Source organism: Perca flavescens, chromosome 17 (genome assembly GCF_004354835.1).
Source record: "Perca flavescens isolate YP-PL-M2 chromosome 17, PFLA_1.0, whole genome shotgun sequence".
NCBI classification, from domain to species: Eukaryota; Metazoa; Chordata; class Actinopteri; order Perciformes; family Percidae; genus Perca; species Perca flavescens.
The window spans coordinates 9118392-9138280 of NC_041347.1; the positions used below are offsets into that span (position 1 = coordinate 9118392).

The 19889-nt window shown below is 42.1% G+C and overlaps 1 protein-coding gene across 4 annotated transcripts in view; it reads left to right on the forward strand.

Annotated features, from left to right (window-relative positions):
* birc6 (baculoviral IAP repeat containing 6) overlaps positions 1 to 19889 on the forward strand; it is a 157411-nt gene that overhangs the window by 25731 nt on the left and 111791 nt on the right. For 3 of the 4 annotated variants that reach the window (XM_028603907.1, XM_028603909.1, XM_028603910.1), the window contains exons 19-36: positions 49 to 180; positions 3353 to 3450; positions 3530 to 3677; positions 4331 to 4464; positions 5048 to 5194; positions 5281 to 5468; positions 8006 to 8314; positions 9176 to 9275; positions 9441 to 9655; positions 9761 to 9969; positions 10656 to 11008; positions 11609 to 11828; positions 12588 to 12724; positions 12895 to 13032; positions 13916 to 14043; positions 14294 to 14425; positions 15553 to 15768; positions 15854 to 16037. In XM_028603907.1, coding sequence (XP_028459708.1) covers positions 49 to 180; positions 3353 to 3450; positions 3530 to 3677; positions 4331 to 4464; positions 5048 to 5194; positions 5281 to 5468; positions 8006 to 8314; positions 9176 to 9275; positions 9441 to 9655; positions 9761 to 9969; positions 10656 to 11008; positions 11609 to 11828; positions 12588 to 12724; positions 12895 to 13032; positions 13916 to 14043; positions 14294 to 14425; positions 15553 to 15768; positions 15854 to 16037 — 3188 coding nt within the window. The remainder of the gene's footprint in view (positions 1 to 48; positions 181 to 3352; positions 3451 to 3529; positions 3678 to 4330; positions 4465 to 5047; positions 5195 to 5280; positions 5469 to 8005; positions 8315 to 9175; positions 9276 to 9440; positions 9656 to 9760; positions 9970 to 10655; positions 11009 to 11608; positions 11829 to 12587; positions 12725 to 12894; positions 13033 to 13915; positions 14044 to 14293; positions 14426 to 15552; positions 15769 to 15853; positions 16038 to 19889) is intronic. The other variant, XM_028603908.1, reaches the window with a different exon arrangement.

The following is a 19889-nucleotide window of genomic DNA, read 5'->3' on the forward strand; positions in this document are numbered from 1 at the left end:
GACATTTTACAGACAAGTAATACAGTATATCCTGTGGCTTCTTTTTAGTTTAAGAGAAGGAAAAGAGGGGCTCCTGGTGAAAACCCGAACGCGGCTAACGGATATTGTGCGGATGTGTTTCTTCGAGGCTGGCCGGAGCATAGCGCACAAATGTGCTCGCTTTCTTGCACTTTGTATCAGGTAAGAAGCATGGTTGATTTCAGTGATGGTGCTTTTAGCTCTTTTCCACTACGGGAACTTTAAGACTGTATAGCGTAAATGCCTTAATATTGGGACACCAAAAAATGTGGCATACCCACAGTAATTGGAACAAAGATTAAGTGGATTAAGGGGCACCACCCTTCGAAAAGGGAAAATGATTTATGAATTAATTAATTCAGTCTCTATCTGGAGGGGACATTCTTGGCACCTAAATGGCGACCTTAATACCTTTTTATATACATAACTTGTTTATCAATTAAACGAAATTATTGTTAATTAATTAATTGTTAAATTGATTTTGAAAAATTTTACATAAATCCAACACATTATTAGCAAATACAAATCAACCTATTTGTCAATAGGTAATAACTTTATTTGTATAGCACCTTTTAAAAACAACAGCTTACAAAGTGCTTTAACAGAAAAAACAAAAGCATAAACAAAACCTAAATATACACAGAACATTAGTATACATAACTATACATACACAACAAAAGATGGGGCAGCTCTAAAGAACAGGAAGGAGAAAAATCAAAATCACAAGTAGATCGAAGATAAGTGGAAATAGCAAGTTATAGGAGGACGGTGAGTAAGTGGCGATGAACAGAGAAAAGGCAAAAGGATAAAAAGGTAAGGTAGCCATCCACAGATCCAGTTCATCCTAAGGATTCACTGTTCCACATGTTTGTTTAACATTAAAACACAATTTATAAAATCATGTCAACAATCATTTATTTTTTTTGGGCATTTCCACCTTTAATGGACAGGACAGCTACAGTAGGGAGAACAAATATTTGATACACTGCCGATTTTGCAGGTTTTCCTACTTAAAAGCATGTAGAGGTCTGTAATGTTTATCATAGGTACACTTCAACTGTGAGGAACGGAATCTAAAAATCCAGAAAATCACATTGTATGATTTTTAAATAATTAATTTGCATTTTATTGCATGACATAAGTATTTGATCACCTACCAACCAGTAAGAATTCCGGCTCTCACAGACCTGTTAGTTTTTCTTTAAGAAGCCCTCCTGTTATCCACTCATTACCTGTATTAACTGCACCTGTTTGAACTTGTTACCTGTATAAAAGACACCTGTCCACTCACTCAATCAAACTGACTCCAACCTCTCCACAATGGCCAAGACCAGAGAGCTGTGTAAGGACATCAGGGGTAAAATTGTAGACCTGCACAAGGCTGGGATGGGCTACAGGACAATAGGCAAGCAACTTGGTGAGAAGACAACAATTGTTGGAGCAATTATTAGAAAATGGAAGAAGTTCAAGATGACGGTCAATCTACCTCGGTCTGGGGCACCATGCAAGATCTCACCTCATGGGGCATCAATGATCATGAGGAAGGTGAGGGATCAGCCCAGAACTACACGGCAGGACCTGGTCAATGACCTGAAGAGAGCTGGGACCACAGTCTCAAAGAAAACCATTAGTAACCCACTACGCCGTCATGGATTAAAATCCTGCAGCGCACGCAAGGTCCCCCTGCTCAAGCCAGCGCATGTCCAGGCCCGTCTGAAGTTTGCCAATGACCATCTGGATGATCCAGAGGAGTAATGGGAGAAGGTCATGTGGTCTGATGAGACAAAAACAGAGCTTTTTGGTCTAAACTCCACTCGCCGTGTTTGGAGGAAGAAGAAGGATGAGTACAACCCCAAGAACACCATCCCAACCGTGAAGCATGGAGGTGGAAACCTCATTCTTTGGGAATGCTTTTCTGCAAAGGGGACAGGACAACTGCACCGTATTGAGGGGAGGATGGATGGGGCCATGTATCGCGAGATCTTGGCCAACCGCCTCCTTCCCTCAGTTAGAGCATTGAAGATGGGTCGTGGCTGGGTCTTCCAGCATGACAACGACCCGAAACACACAGCCAGGGAAACTAAGGAGTGGCTTGGTAAGAAGCATCTCAAGGTCCTGGAGTGGCCTAGCCAGTCTCCAGACCTGAACCCAATAGAAAATCTTTGGAAGGAGCTGAAAGTCTGTATTGCCCAGCGACAGCCCCAAAACCTGAAGGATCTGGAGAAGGTCTGTATGGAGGAGTGGGCCAAAATCCCTCCTGCAGTGTGTGCAAACCTGGTCAAGAACTACAGGAAACGTATGATCTCTGTAATTGCAAACAAAGGTTTCTGTACCAAATATGAAGTTCTGCTCTGATGTATCAAATACTTATGCCATGCAATAAAATGCAAATGAATTACTTAAAAATCATACATTGTGATTTTCTGGATTTTTGTTTTAGATTCCGTCACTCACAGTTGAAGAGTACCTATGAAAAATATTACAGACTTGGAGGAAGTGGGAAGTGGAAGAGGGAAAATCGGCAGTGTATCAAATACTTGTTCTAATCACTGTAGGTGAGGAATGGGGGAGAGGGAGAGAAAGAGAGAGAGAGAGGGGGAAGACATGCAGGAAATCGTCACAGGTTGGATTTGAACCCTGGACCTCTGTGTTGAGGCATAAACCTCTCAGTATATGTGCACCTGCTCTACACACTGAGCCAACCCAGCCACACAACAATTATTATTTTAATAGCTTAGTATTCTATGCACTTAAAAGGTATTTAAAAAGGCATTAGGCCGCCCTACACTATAACATCAACCCCAATATTGCTGGAAATGGTAAAGTTTCATCTGGCCAGGGGAAACGTTGGGCTGGAAGGGAAGGGGCAATAAATACAATAGAACAAAATAGTTTGCTACTGCAAATGTTACAGGATTTAAAAAAAAAAATCCTATTGCCACCCAAGTGTTTCTGGGACAGACAGTTTAAAAAGTAACTTAACTCCTCAACATTGCACACAGTCTACAGTTTATACGGACAAATGCAATGCATTGCAGCAAAACGCACATGCTGAATATTCTGATTGGAATATCACCTGTATATTGAAGCAAGCTTTCTTTCAGATCACATATCCTGCGTCATTAATTGTTGTGTTTGCCGTGTTGCATTCCTTTGCCCAAGAGTACCTGAACTTTGATTTATTCAGTGAGAAGTGACCTAATTTAGGTTTAATTTAAGTTTCCATAGTCGCAAAGGCCTATATGATGAAGTTGTTGGTCGTTCTTGATCACCTGTGCATTTTGGGGTTTATATGGCAGTAATCATGACCGTACTGTTGTATTTCTTGCTGTAGCAATGGGAAAGGGGAGCCGAGTCAACAGGGTTTTGGCATGAGTCTCCTGAAGGCTATGCTTGACAATATGCCTTACTTGCCTGCAGCAGCAACAGGTGGTAAGTAACTGAACAACAATACAGAACAACATACCCCAGTATTTCTTTTCTCACCTGTCCGTCTCCTGTATGCTTTCAGGCTCGGTGTTCTGGTACTTTGTGTTGCTGAACTATGTGAAGGAAGAGGACCTGGCGGGCTGCAGCACCGCCTGTGCTGCCCTGCTCACCACCATCTCTCGCCAGCTGCAGGACCGCCTCACCCCGCTGGAGGCACTGCTGCAGACCAGGTACTTCTCACTGTCCAGTACAGGAGAGGCTTAGAACCTCTGCAGGCTACAGCTGCACAAACAAGACAATGTTGTGCACATCCATGTAGTTGCTCGTGCAGGACAAAAAAGTGAATGTCCAAAGAACGCCGAAACGCTGTGTGCCTTATTTGCACTATTAAAAGTATTTTTACATTAAGCTGTTGTGTGGACTTTGCCTTCTTAGAGCTGCATAAACACCATTTAATACCATTACTTAACTTGTAATAAGTAAATACCAGTAGTTCAAACTACTGCTGAAGTGATGCTCATTTATACTGCTTGGTAAATGGCATATAGACTGCATTTCTACAGCGCTTTTCTAGTCTTAACGGCCACTCAAAGTGCTTTACACACTGCAGGCACCATTTACCATACTCACACACACATTGACACACTTATGGCCCAGGCTGCCATACAAGGTCATGCTCATCAGATAAACATTCACACACCGGTGCAGAATCAGGAGCAGTTTGGGGTTCAGTATCTTGCTCTGAGACAATTTGACATGTTGACTGCAGGGGCCAGGGATCAAATTAATTTGGTATGGTCTCATTAGCAGTGTCCTTACTTCCTTGAGCATTCTACCCTAACACAATCATCTCCCCCCCCCCCCCTTGTCTACTTCCTTCAAGGTACGGCCTGTACAGCTCTCCGTTTGACCCGGTGCTCTTTGACCTGGAGGTCAGCGGTTCCTCCTGTAAGAACGCCTTCAACAGCAGCATTGGAGTCCAGTCAGATGAGATCGACCTCTCTGACATTCTGTCAGGTATTAGCTATGCACTGATTCACATCATGTTAAGCCATGCTATTATAAAGTTATATATAAAGATATTATAAATATCAAAGAAGATTACTTTAAAATTGTTTGAACTTGTCCAATATATTTTGGCCATTTACTGAAAAGAAAAGACTATTGAAAGGAAAAGACTCAAGTAAAGTACAAGTACCTCAGCGTTTATACTGAAGTACAGTAGTGGAGTAAATATACTTAGTTACATTCCACCACTGGCAGAAAGGACACACGCAGCCCCCACACACAATACACAGCCAGGTAGCTTATCTCACTTGAGCTCCCACAAAACTGGTGTACTCTTAGCAGTGTAAAATGTGCTATTTGATTCAATTTAGAACAAATATTTTCATGCTGCCACTCAATGAAGTAATAGTCCAGTCATTTGTGCTGTATGTCGTTCAGTTCAGTCAACACAAAACCTCGGAGGTTTCTGTGAGAAATTCCTGCAAACAGATTCTTTTCATGAAAACCCATCTATTTGGTTCGTTGGGATGCTGTTCTGAGTTGTAAGCAGTGTATAACCTGAATGTGATGGTTTGTGTTGTGTGTCCTGCAGGGAATGGAAAAGTAAGCAGCGGTGCAGCAGCAGAAGGCAGCTTCACAGCATTGACAGGCCTCCTGGAGGTAGAGCCTTTGCACTTTACTTGTATCTCCACTAGTGATGGCACACGAGTGGAACGAGATGACGCCAGCATGTTCACCGGTAAACATGACTTGTCTTTCATTTCAATTCACTTGTCTTTGGCTCATGAACCGGTCATTGCCTGAACTTCTACTCTTTGATTCCAGTGAGTACATTTGGCGTGACCCCTGCCGTGGGCGGCCTGACGACAGGAACGGTTGGTGAAGCTTCTACAGCTCTGAGTTCTGCAGCCCAGGTAGCCCTGCAGTCGCTGTCCCACGCCATGGTGTCTGCAGAGCAGCAGCTGCAGGTCCTGCAGGAGAAACAGCAGCAGCTGCTGAAGCTGCAGCAGCAGGTCAGAGAGAGACACACACACACACACACACAGAATGGTATATATATATATATATATATATATATATATATATATATATATATATATATATATATATATATATATATATACAGTGGGGGAAATAAGTATTTGACCCCTTGCTGATTTTGCAGGTTTGCCCACTTACAAAGAATGCAAAAATCTACAATTTTAATCATATGTACATCATAACAGTGAAAGACAGAATCCCAAAGAAAATTCCAGAAAATCACATCATATGAATTTATTAAAATTGATAAACATCTGATGAGGAAAAACAAGTATTTGACCCCCTGGACAAACAGCATGTTAATATTTTGTAGAAAAGCCATTATTGGCCAGCACAGATGTCAAACGGTTTTTATAGTTGGTGACAAGGTTTGTGCACATTTCGGCAGGGATGTTGGCCCACTCCTCCCTGCAGACAGCCTCCAAATCATTCAGGTTCCGAGGTTGTCGCCTGGCAACTCGAATTTTAAGCTCCCTCCAAAGATTTTCAATCGGATTCAGGTCTGGAGACTGGCTAGGCCACTCCAGAACCTTGATGTGCTTCTTCTTCAGCCACTCTTTTGTTGCTTTGGCGGTGTGCTTAGGGTCGTTGTCGTGCTGAAACACCCATCCTCGACCCATCTTCAGCTCTCTCACTGAGGGAAGGAGATGTCGGTCCAGAATTCCACGATACATGGCCCCGTCCATCCTCCCCTCAATACGATGGAGTTGTCCCGTCCCCTGGCTGAAAAGCACCCCCAAAGCATGATGTTGCCACCACCATGCTTGACGGTGGGGATGGTGTTCTTTGGGTTGTACTCGGTGTTCTTTGCCCTCCAAACACGACGAGTTGAGTTGAGGCCAAAAAGTTCTATTTTGGTCTCATCTGACCACATCACCTTCTTCCAGGCCTCTTCTGAGTCGTCCAGGTGGTGAATGGCGAACTTCATGCGGGCCTGTACATGTTTCTTCTTGAGCAGGGGGACCTTGCGTGTGCTGCAGGATTTCAATCCATGACGGCGTAGTGTGTTACCAACCGTTTCTTTTGTAACTGTGATCCCAGCTGCCTTCAGTTGATTCATCAGTTCCCCCTTTGTGGTTTTGGGATGATTCCTCACCGTTCGCATGATCAGGGACACCCCACGAGGCAAGATCTTGTGTGGAGGCCCAGACCGAGGGAGGTTGGCGGTGGTGTGGTGCTTCTTCCATTTCCTGATAACTGCACCGACAGTTGATCTTTTCTCTCCAAGTTGCTTTCCAATTCTCTTGTAGCCCATCCCAGCCTTGTGCAGATCAACAATCATGTCCCTGATGTCTGTAGAAAGCTCTTTGGTCTTGCCCATGGTGGTGATGTTGGATGCTGGTTGTTTGGGTGTTGACAGGTGTCTTTTATACAGGTAACGAGGTGAGGCAGGTGTATTTGATGTAGATAATTGGTTCGGATTGGGGCTGTGTCTTAAAGAAAGACTAACTGGCTTGTAGGAGCCAGAATACTTGCTGTTTGTCCAGGGGGTCAAATACTTGTTTTTCCTCATCAGATGGTTATCAATTTTAATAAATTCATATGATGTGATTTTCTGGAATTTTCTTTGGGATTCTGTCTTTCACTGTTAGAATGTACATATGATTACAATTGTAGATTTTTGCATTCTTTGTAAGTGGGCAAACCTGCAAAATCAGCAAGGGGTCAAATACTTATTTCCCCCACTGTATATATATATATATATATATATATATATAAATAAAGCAGGCAGGCATCTGGATGAAATGAATGACTAGTAGTGGTGCGGTGCACTCTTCTTTAAATTCTGCTGTATTTTTGCCTACTGCAGCTTTGAGGACTATAGACTACAGACTTAAACTCAAGCATTTATACTTTATCACTACGGAGTCCCATATTTGTATTGCTTAATGTTTTTCTTATCCGTGATACATTACATATCTCACTCCTTGGATTCAGTATAAATGTTAGAGAAAATAAGCAAGCCATGCATAAAAATGACTTCATTGATCTGGCAAAAAACAAAGTCTCATGTACCAGAGGGAGCAGGTGACATTACTTTATGTACATTTCTGTTGTGGAAAAAACTAATATTGTAGCATGTCTAGCAATCCTTATAATTGATTCAATTGATGAGGAAGGCCTTTTTCTGTGATTTAATAGAGGTGGTGGTGGTTGGAGTAGTAGTTTTTTATTTATTCTGTTTCTCTCACCACCACTAATTGAGCTACTGAACATTTGAATGGGGAATAGAGTGAAGGAATTCTTTGATTAAAGAAGAAGAATCCCTTATTACAGAAGAATAAATAAAGTATGTTTTTAATATATATGTATTACACACACGGGCCCAAATCACACACACATGCATAGGACCCATACACTTGCATTAAATGGAGAAACATTTCATCAGAAACTTCTGGCTTTTATATAACGACAGGAGTATCCAGGTGTAGAATTTTTGTCTGCAAGTGATGATGCTGTTATAATATCTTGTGGTTAGTAATAGCTCCTTTGTCTGTGCTGAGAACAGAAGGCCAAACTGGAGGCCAAGCTCCACCAGACCACCTCTGCAGCCGCCACTGCCTCTGGTGTGGGGCCCATCCACAATTCGGTGTCATCCAACGCCTCCTCTGCTCCAGGTTTCTTTATTCACCCCTCTGATGTCATCCCCCCAACACCTAAAACTACGCCCCTGTTCATGACCCCTCCTCTCACGCCGCCCAACGAAGCGGTGTCTGCGGCCTTTAGTGCAGAGTTGGCTCACCTGTTCCCCGGCTCCATGATGGACCCCGGGCCTGTCAACCTGGCAGCACACAAGAGCACACAGAAAGCCAAGCCGGTTAGTTCCATACTGCTATGTGCTTTGTTAATTAATGCCAGCTGGCTCAGTATCCAACCTCATCTGCTAGAACACACAACAAGGCACTTAAAGAAGCCCCCTGCAGCAAACTGGGCTTGTTTTTGACCAATATATCAGGAAACACATCAGGTTGAAATGAGTTGTTTGCAGATGAAACAATTCTGTCATTTTTCAGCTTCTGAATTTCATACCAGCATTTATATTTAAGCTCAACAAAAAAGTTAACTTTATTTATACTGTGATATGTATCAATCAAATGATATTTAAAACATCATTGCTTTTTTGCCTTATCTCCCATTCTAGTTTCATACAAAACATTTATAAGTTAGAGCTGGGCCATATAGAGAAAATCAAATATCACAATATTTTTGACCAAATACCTCTATTGATATTGTAGGGTTGACTATTGGTGCTTTCACAAAATATTTACAAAATTGTGTTTTTGATTATAATCAGTAATGTGGAAATAATTAGTTAGTGGGTGAAGGCAAATAATAAAACAGTCTGGTAAGTTCAGAAAATTACATTTACTGTGATGCAGCCTTTAAAACCAGGAAAAAAACAATACCTATGCCATATTACGATATGAAAAATTTAAAACAATATCTAGTCTCATATCACGATATCGATACCTTCAGTTTATATTTCTGAAAGTAAGGCATGTAAAAAAGATTCCTCAACATTAGCACTATATGTGAACATTTTGAAACGATATCCAGCCTGAGTAACAAGAAGAGTTGATGAAATGGCTACCAAACAAAGTAGAGGCAGTGCACTAAAATTGGAAAATATTTAAAGTTTATATTTTGAATGTGGAATAATGGTTTCTTTTTGCTGCAGAGCCCCATGGGCAGTGGGCTGGCTTTGGCCATTTCCCAGGCGTCTCACTTCCTGCAGCCTCCTCCACACCAGTCCATCATCATAGAGCGGATGCACTCTGGTATGTCATGTAGCAATGTTCCATATTTACCACCTAACCGGTGCTTAAAATGTCTATTTATTTAGATGTGCATGTACAGAATTTTTGGAAACCGGTTATCCATTAAGAAATATTTGGTATGAAACTTCCTTGTGAACTTCCGGTTTCCCCTACCTTTCTTCCTAGGAGCTCGTCGCTTTGTGACGCTGGACTTTGGCCGTCCCGTCCTGCTGACTGATGCTCTGATCCCGACCTGTGGCGACCTGGCCTCTCTGTCCATAGACATCTGGACCCTGGGGGAAGAGGTGGACGGCCGCAGGCTGGTGGTGGCCACCGACATTAGCACCCACTCTCTCATTCTGCACGACCTGCTGCCACCACCTGTCTGCAGGTTCATGAAGGTCTGTATTTTTGCTTTGGAAAGTTGCAGGATGGTTGACCTGATGTTTTGCGTTTTTGTGGCTTTTGTTAACCATGTTTACCATTCTCCTTGTTTTCTTCCTTAGATCACTGTGATTGGGCGCTATGGCAGCACCAATGCTCGGGCAAAGATCCCACTGGGCTTCTACTATGGCCACACTTACATCCTGCCGTGGGAGAGTGAGCTTAAGTTGATGCACGATCCTCTGCGGGGAGAGAGCGAGGCAGCCAGCCAGCCCGACGTGGATCAGCACTTGTCCATGATGGTGGCACTGCAGGAAGACATCCAGTGCAGGTAAGACTGAAAGTACTTTAATATTCCTGTTGGGTTTGACTGACTTTGCCTTTAATTGACCCAAAATCTGTTTATTAGATTTGTAATTTCCTCAAGCATGAAATGTCATAATCTGAGACATTTTTCTTGGTTTTATATTATGGGTGTTTGAGATTGTCTTGAAATTCAAAAGCTGCATGTTACAGCCTCTAGCACCATGAGTATTATGTCATAAACCATGCAATTATTAAAGCAATCTGTGTATATTTGTGAAAGCTCTTAAAAGGCATTATTTTCCTTATCATCAAATCCTATGTAAAGACCAAAACCAAGAATGTGCTAGTTTTTCTGACTTATACTACAATTTATGGCTTTTAGCCCCAAGCCCATTGGCTCCTACTGAAAACTCACTAACTTAATCTTTAAAAACAGCTCAGCATGAAGTTGAATTAGTAATATCCTAGAACACTGTCATTTTTAGCAAATGTTACCCAAACAGGATGATATAGTGCATTGGGGGGAATTGTTGTGTCTCTGTAAATGATTGTGTGATTGAGTGTGGTCTATACCTAACCCTATCTGTAAAGTGTCCTGAGATATCTTCTGTTATCATTTGACACTATGAATAAAATCAAATTGAATTTGTTGGGGACTATTTTCAGGACTGATTGATTCACACTTGATGCTCTCCTGTTCTTGTTTACCAGATACAATCTGGCTTGCCATCGGCTGGAGACCCTTCTGCAGAACATTGACCTGCCGCCTCTCAACAGCGCTAACAATGCCCAGTACTTCTTACGAAAGCCAGACAAGGTGGTGGAAGAGGACCAGCGCGTTTTCTCTGCGTACCAGGACTGCATCCAACTGCAGCTGCAACTCAACCTGGCTCACCACGCTGTCCAGCGGCTGCGTGTGTCACTGGGGGCCAGCCGCAGGTTGCTCCCCACAGGCGGGGCTCTGGAGGCCCAGGAGCTGGTCCACAACTCCTCCACAGAGCAGCTGAGGACCATCATCCGCTACCTTTTGGACACACTGCTCAGCCTGCTGCACTCTAACAACGGTGAGCAGGGAAGAAGACACAGCTGGCTCTGCTGGTCCATCAAGTGTTTGATTTGGGAGATGACAGGGTTACAAATGCTTGGATTGTTCCCCCTGAATTAGGGATACACCTATTATCGGTCCGTTTTTTGTCAGTTTGAAGATGATCTGTATCAGCGTTTTATTTGCCTGATAACCGATGAAGTTAATGAAGTTAAACGTGTTGTACTTTGGCTCGGCTACAGCTCTGTGTCTGTCCCTCTGCTTCGGTTTCACTCACCACTGAATCTGACACCCCCCCACTAACTGACTCTGTAACTGGGGATTATGTTGAAAGTTTGTCATTTATTAAATAATTGCTTAAAGCATTTAAACACAGTTTTGTGTTGGAGTTTGTAACATTCAAAAATCTTAATTTTGACTTAAAGATTTTCATTTTCACTTTAAATGCATATCTGTTTCATATATCGGTTATCAGTTTCATTAACTACTAATAATAAGTATCGACCTTGAATAAACCAGTATCGGCCGATCCCCACCCTTAATTTAACCCATGGAAGATGGACAGCGTTCTGCTCACGTTGTTGGTTCACACTTCATTGATGTGTCTGTGTATGTTCAGGCCACTCTGTGCCCTCGGTGCTCCAGAGTACCTTCCATGCCCAGGCCTGTGAGGAGCTCTTCAAACACCTCTGCATCAGCGGGACGCCTAAGATCCGGCTTCACGCCGGCCTCCTGTTGGTTCAGCTGTGTGGAGGTGAGCGTTGGTGGGGCCAGTTCCTCTCCAACGTACTGCAGGAGCTCTACAACTCTGAACAACTGCTCATCTTCCCTCAGGACAGGTAGGCGCTGTCAATTTCCATACACTTGCCACAGTTTCTATTCACATTATTCCAGTGCTGTTTGAAATAATGATGATCGCAGACTCACTCAGTGGTACTTATTAATTTTAAGTCCATCCTTGATCTGCTCGGCTTCTTTCTTGGTATACCTCACAATAAAACTAGCCAGTATGGTTTGCGCTCAAATGACACCCTTTAACTCTCCGTCCCTAAGGTTCACACTGAAATGGGGAAACTGGCCTTTTAATTTAAATTACAGTATGTTTTTAAAATGCACCTGCTGGAGCAGACAAATTAGTGTGTAGACTTCTCTCCCCAGTCTGTGTTGCAACATATTATCCAAGTTAATGTTTATGTTCTAGTTAGTTGAAGCATCTGGAAGTGACAGTCCATAACTGTCAACCTGTATGAGGTTTCTGTATGAGCACCAATGACAGCAGGTGGTGCGGGTCGTGGCCAGATTTGAACCAGGGACTTAGCAGTTTATGGCTTCTTAACCCACCCAGCCCCAATTTTGATATTATTTATGAAATGTTTTGCATAAAAGCATTTTGCTTTAGAGATTCAAGAATCCAACAACTGCAAAAGTCTCTGTCAGCATTTTGGACAATTTGATTTGTCTACTCTGTAACCCAGCAGACATCTTTTGATAGATGGAACACAGCCGTGTTTCATGTTCACTGCCTATCTGAGTCTATGTCCAGGTGATGCTGGACGCTATTAACTGCAGTATTTTTTTTCCATCTTGTTTGATCCCAGGGTGTTCATGCTCCTGTCCTGCATTGGCCAAAGATCCTTAAGTAACAGTGGTGTGTTAGAGGGCCTCCTGAACCTCCTGGACAGCCTGCTGTCTCCACTGCAGCAGCCACAAGCTGCTGCTCAGCGCAGGACGGAAGGTAAAGCAACCATCACTGTGGCAGGGGAACTAATGCATAGCAAAGCCCTCCAGACATGTGACACGTAGAACAATTTGATGATATTTCCTGGAGCAGAAATCACACAACAAGGTGTAGGTCTTCGTGAATGTGTACACTTACGTGTGTGTGTGTGTGTGTGCGTGTGCCAGGTGTTCTAGATATCCCCATGATCAGCTGGGTAGTGATGTTGGTTTCCAGGCTGTTGGACTATGTAGCCAGTATAGAAGATGAGGCCTCAGGTGGGAAGAAGCACCTTGGAGGGAAAGACCGAGAGAGAAGTTTTACAGGTATATGAACTGCACAATTGTCCTTCATGCCTGCTGAATTCACTTTGTGTCTGACACCTACAGTTTTTATTCCACCGACTTTACTTTTTGAAGTAGTAAAATAAAAATATCTTATGCTGCTCAAATCTCATTCAGTTGAAAATGGTACAATTTACAAATTAACTACACACATTATGAGCCGTTAAAGTAGAGGACTGCATTGGGATCCCGCGGGACCCAACATAAATTTTGCGGGAGCCGGCGGTTTTAACGGGGGGCTGCGGCTGGGAGCGGGCCGTCCAAAAATAGACAGCGGGTCCCGGGATTTAAGAGTGCTGCTCCTGATCAGTGCTGTAACCGACTGTTAGCTTCGCCTAGCTTGGTTTTATTAGAAAATCAGCAACGCACACAGTGCATCCAGTTAAACACCAGCCAAACACTTTATTATCACTCCTCTACTCCCTCTCTGTCACTTCTTTCCCGGGGGACTCTTTCTCCTACAGCGACCTGAGGGATCCAATCAACAGGGACTTTAACATGAAATCTGTTAGTGTTAAAAGACAGGGAAACAAAACGGAATAAAACCAACCACAGCCAACAACACCTTCTAAAATAAGTGAAATAAATAAATACAATGTCACTTTGCCCTTATTGCACTAGAATAACTAATTATTGCACTTGTATGACCACAATTATGCACTAGAACGTAATTTTGCTACTTATACAGACAGGTAGGCTATGCATATTTATTACTACACAGTAAAATAACTAGTTTCCCTGTCTATTTCTTTGTTCAAAGCACTCATAAAACGCCACCTCTGCATGTAGTTGACACTTCTTCAGCTACCTCCAGAACTCTGCCCCACAGCAGTGCAGTGCTGAGTGTTGTTGCTCTGTCCTTCAGGTATTCAGTGGAGCTTCATCAATAACAGCCTTCAGTCTCAGAACTCCAGCCGGTCCGCTAAAGGCAGCAGCAGCCTGGACCGCCTTTACTCACGCAAGATCCGCAAGCAGCTGGTCCACCACAAGCAGGTAAATGTGTCTCATTCAGACATCTTCAGACCCACACTCACAAATGTGTTCTTCAAATAGTCTGATACAACGTAACATGTGTAAATGTGCATACAGATCCGGTACAAGTCCTTTATTGGAAAGCCCAGGAAAATGTTTTTCTTGTGTCTGTTTAACTCATTTGCTCTTCTCATAAAGCTGCACCATGAAATGAGTTGTCTGGACAAATGCCTTTGCAGTGCTTATATTTATCATGCACTTTTTATTGTAGCAGTTAAATCTATTGAAAGCAAAACAGAAAGCTTTGGTGGAGCAGATTGAGAAGGAGAAGATCCAGAGCAACAAAGGCTCCTCCTACAAACTGCTGGTGGAACAGGCCAAGCTCAAACAAGCCACATCCAAGGTAACACTTGATGCTACGCTGCTGTACATGCATACATACATCACACGGTCACGCACAATGACTTCTTAAAGAAGGCCTAGCATATCTATCTAATAAAGCTGTGTGTGTGTGCGTGTGGAAATGGGCGCTACATAACACTGGCTTTTCCATGTCTATTATTTCCCCAAGAGGAAACTCCATAAAAAGCCATTTGCCAACACTAAATATCAAACAAAAGCCAGACACTATATCGTATTATGTTGCTCTAGCTTACATTCACCACTTCTAAACAGAGGCAGACAGAGCGCACTGCCATGAGTCCATGACGCGAATGTCTGATTACTCCACATTTTCATTGTGATATTTTGTGATTACATTCTGAATCCGCCCCGTTCTCTGTAAAGTAGTGCAATGTCTTCCTCTGATGTAGACGTAGCCTACACTGTAAGTCAGTAGTAGGCTATACAGGGGAGTTGCATATGAAGTGGTTTGGAGTCCTTCTGTAAATCATTTTGGGGTAAAATTTGGTTTTTGATGAATTCTACAAGCAGCAATACCACAGACCAAGCAACAGCCCGTTCCAAACAGGAACATTTTCAACAGGCACTGTACTAGTGTTTTGTAATGGATTGTCTTTGTGAGTTGCATGCTAACACAATTTAAAAAGTATCAAGACAATGATGTACATTAGATTGTTAAAGATTGTTGTTTTGTAGTTTGGGCCATCATTTAGTTGGTCTATTACAATGGGATTATACCTATCAGGCTGTAGAGATGTGAAATTAGGCAACTCCTATTGATACAGCTTTCCATAAGGGTAAACAACGAGTGCTGAGACACATCACAATATTAGGGGAATATCAAAGCTTCACTTCACAAATAGTTTTGTATATATTAACAATGGATCACATCCCTTTGTATAATGATAGGTAACACTCGCATTGAAGAACCTCCAGAGAATTATCAGTCAACTCTGCAGTTCCCCCCCAAATCTATAGAGCTTTTTTAGCATCTTTCAGCTGATTGCCCCAACAATGCTGTTATGGTTCACTCTCGCTGCTCTCATTATCCTTGGGTTTGGATAACAAATCTGTGTATCTCATGCAGTATATGAATAAGTGCCTGTTTGCCCTGCCTCTCTCCTCCAGCACTTTAAAGACCTGATTCGTCTGCGGCGGACTGCCGAATGGCCCCGCTCCACGTTGGACACTGAGTCTACCACAGCCAAAGAAGCCCCGGAAGTAGAACCTCTGCCCTTCACTCTGTCCCATGAACGCTGCATCTCTGTGGTGCAGAAGCTGGCCCTCTTCCTCCTCTCCATGGACTTCACCTGCCATGCTGACCTGCTGCTTTTTGTCTGCAAGGTATTCATCTGACACATGGGTATGGATTCTTTACATTTGGTAGTCTGTGTATACCCATACATAAGTCATGTTGTTACCCCCTCAGGTCCTTGCTAGGATAGCCAACGCCACAAGACCCACAATCCACCTGTGTGAGGTGGTGTCTGAGCAGCAGCTGGAGCGTCTGCTGCTACTGCTTGTGGGGACGGACTTTAACCGGGGGGACATCTCCTGGGGGGGCGCCTGGGCACAGTATTCCCTCACATGTATGCTACAGGACATCCTAGCAGGTGAGTTCAGTTTGGTGTCGGTTGATGTCTGTGACTTGATAAACAGTTGTTGTGCTTGTGTCTGAGGTTTTTTAGCGACTGGTGTTTGATCAGTTTGAAAAATGTTTAGTCTGACACAAATAGTTGTTTGAGTTTCAGTCTGGCTGTAGAGCAGCATATATTTTTTATTTGTATCTTGCTGTATGCTGAGGATTCTGTGTTGCTATGATTCAGATCTCTGGGAAAGATAGCAGTGACATGGATCTTACTCTCTTGCACATCCTAAAAGTAGATTAAAACAAGAGACTTTTAGAGTTGAGGTTAGGTGAAAAGAGAGGCGGTCTACATCTCTCCTTTCTTTTCAGATTTTGATGAAATGGAAATGTGTAAAATGGGCTTATTTAGGGGGTAAGGTGACAGGTTTTCCCAATGACATTTTACCTGAGCATCAAATAGTTTCTGTTGATGTGGTCGGTCAGTCAGCCACTTTCCACACTGAAACATTTCTAAATAATTACAGGTTGCGTTGCCATGAAGTTATGTACAGATATTCAAGACCCCAGGAAACATTTTGTGATAAGTGATGAGACAAAGTAAAAATAGATTGAATAATACGAATAAATTAAATTAATGGTTTACAGGTACAGAGATCCCAACCAAGATAGTCAATAACTGGTGCCCACTTTGTTATAAAAATAGGCACTTTTAAGATTATTTATTGACAGGACAGCTGAAGACATGAAAGGGGAGAGAGAGGGGGGAATGAAAAAACCTCTATATATGGGAGCGCGCTCTACCAACTAAGCTATCGGGGCGCCCAAAAATACGCACTTTTAGCTGTAGCGGGGCAGTCATGTATTGCATCATGTAGACATGCTTTACTTTCTGTAGCCATTGAAGAGCCGTTGGGGGTGGGGAGCTACTGACAACTGATGGAAATGACAATCTTTGACATTGTTCCAGTATTAAGCGAGACCGCTGCCTTTCAGCAGTCAGAAAAACAAGCTACAATGTTCGTTAATAGGGCAATTGCTCACCTTGAATTTATGTCCACTAAAAGTTCTGTTGTTGCAACTGACAGACTCAGATTATTATTCTAAGTGTCTGACAACAATATGGAAAGGATCCCTACAGAGATGGACCTTTAGTTAAAGAGTAAGATCATTTTAATTAGAGGTCGACCGATATGGGTTTTCTCAGGCCGATGCCGATCTTTTGAAATCAGGGTCGGCCGATGGCCGATATATGCTGCCGATCATATTTGGCCGATATTTGCTTGTTTTTAACCTCTATTTGAAAGATAAAATTTAACACTAATAAGTACTTAAGATACAAACAAAATTTCTCAACAAAAACATTTATTGAACACTTGAACACCAGTCTGCACTTGTATACTTACATTAAACATGTATAATGTAAAAACATACACTACCGGTCAAAAGTTTGGGGTCACTTAGAAATTTCCATTCCACTCCATTCCAGACACAATACCTGCTGAGATCAGTTGTATTGTTTTTTTTAATCAGGGCAGCAGTTTTCAGATTACATTATGTGCTTACATAATTGCAAAATGGTTCTCGACTGTTGTAGAAAGAAGTGTCTGAAGAAACACTTGAAATTCATGCTTTTTGGTCTAAACGTCATACCCAAATTAAAAGTGGTACAGCTCCCATATACTTTGACACTCAGGGGTGTGCCTGATATCATTGGAAAGGTGATTGATGTGGGTTTGTTTGTGTATTTGAGAAGTGTTGTATTTTGTAGTTTTTTGGCTTTTTTATTTACATAAAAAAACGCACAGACATATTTGTAGAAAAGAATTCATATAAAATCCATTTTTGAGTCTTTTAGCTTCTGAATTTTTTTCTGTAGTAAGCTGAGACGTGGCTAATGCTGTGTTGTCTGTCACCTGTCAGATGTGTTTACAGCAGTGTATTTTAATAATTTTACAGATTTATAACTTGGACAGAAATATAAAATCTCCATTCTAACCTCTGTAACTCTGTGTCAGTAAGGCCTAGAATCGCCCTGACACTTGTAACAAAAACTTGAGAATGTTTCCTTTCCAATGATATCAGGCACACCCCTGAGTGTCAAAGTATATGGGAGCTGTACCACTTTTAATTTGGGTATGACGTTTAGACCAAAAAGCATGGATTTCAAGTGTTTCTTCAGCCACTTCTTTCTACAACAGTCAAGAACCCTTTTGCAATTATGTAAGCACATAATGTAATCTGAAAACTGCTGCCCTGGTTAAAAAAAACAATACAACTGATCACCGCAGGTATTGTGTCTGGAATGGAGTGGAATGGAAATTTCTAAGTGACCCCAAACTTTTGACCGGTAGTGTATATTGTATAAATAAACAAAACGGGAAAAAAGAAAGAAAGAAAATAAACTTTGTCAAATAAACTTTTCAATGAAAAGATAAAGTTTAGTGCACATCTGAGAACAATAAAATAAATTAACCATTTTAACAATAGTAGTGCTGACGCACAGTAGCAACCAGCAGCATTTCTTTGTTTTGGTGTTGGCTGGGTGAAGCGCTGCCATAAGGGGGTGGTTTTCTTTTCAGCCATCAGACTTAATGAGTAAAAAAGGGGGAAAATACAAGGTTAAGTTAGTATTTTTGTATAGTATCTTCTCAAAGTCATTTTATAGATAGGTATAGATATAAAATCTAACATTTGTTTTATAAATCAGCTAATAATTCAGTGCATTGTAAGTGATACAAGGCTAAAAACGTTTCCATCTTCCCAAAAACTGTCCTGAAACATGTATTTTTGGTTTGTAACTTTGAATGCACCGCGACGCACCGTCTGTGTTGTTCTTCAGACAAGTAGACAACGGCAGCTGCACACTGCTTAACATGCTGCTGTTGGATCATATACAGTGAAATAAATCACACTTTACACCGTTTAGCTGTCAGAATTTTAATCGTGTTTAATCCATCTGCTAGCTAACGGTAGGCTAACATTAGCTGCTGACGAGTGTAATGTTAACTAGCGTCACATGCTGCGATGTTTCTGTTATTCTAACATTCGTTTTCGAGCATCAGAGAGCAACGCAGGCATATCAGTGGCGCCGAAATGACTCACAGAAATCCACGTTGCTATTCGGTCCAGTGTTTCGGTTTAACTGGTTTTTAAATTAACTGGTGATATGTGTTGCTGGCGGGGCTGTACCGCTGCAGTAAACAATTCGGATCAATTTGCGTCATTTTCACATTGATTTGAAAACATTACGGTAGGAATGGGTTGCTGGGACAGTAGTTTATTTGGATCCGACATATATACATGAACAAATGAGCCGTTTTTGTTACGAAAATATCACTCGTTGTCTGGCAAGTGTGTCTCTACCACGGTCTCTGTAAACCACGGACACACCGATTTGTTTTGGTTATCTAGTGTGTCCAAACTATAGGTAGGCCTATAACAAACAAGCTAACAACAAAGACACCAGCACAAACCTGATATTTCACCTTTCCACACCTGCGCCTAATATCCAAATCGTTAAAAAATGGGAGTTTGACAGTGCTGTCCAAATGTGATGAATGAGTAATAGTGTGTAGTGTAGACTACCATAGTGATGAGAATGATGCGCGTCCGTAGAATTCAGTATAAAACACAATCAACGGGATAGAAGTTGTGTCACAAATGAATCTGGCATCAGTCGTTGCTATCGCCACAAACATTACGTGCGAACACTTCAGAAAGTATGTTTCACTTATCCCTGAATGAAAGAATCTCAAATCAACTTGAAGTCAGATTAATAACGGAATGAGAGGCTACAAATATAACACTGATAACGGAAAAGTTTTGGAAAACACACTGACGTTTGCAGTAGCCAATTGTGAACAGGCATCGACACAGC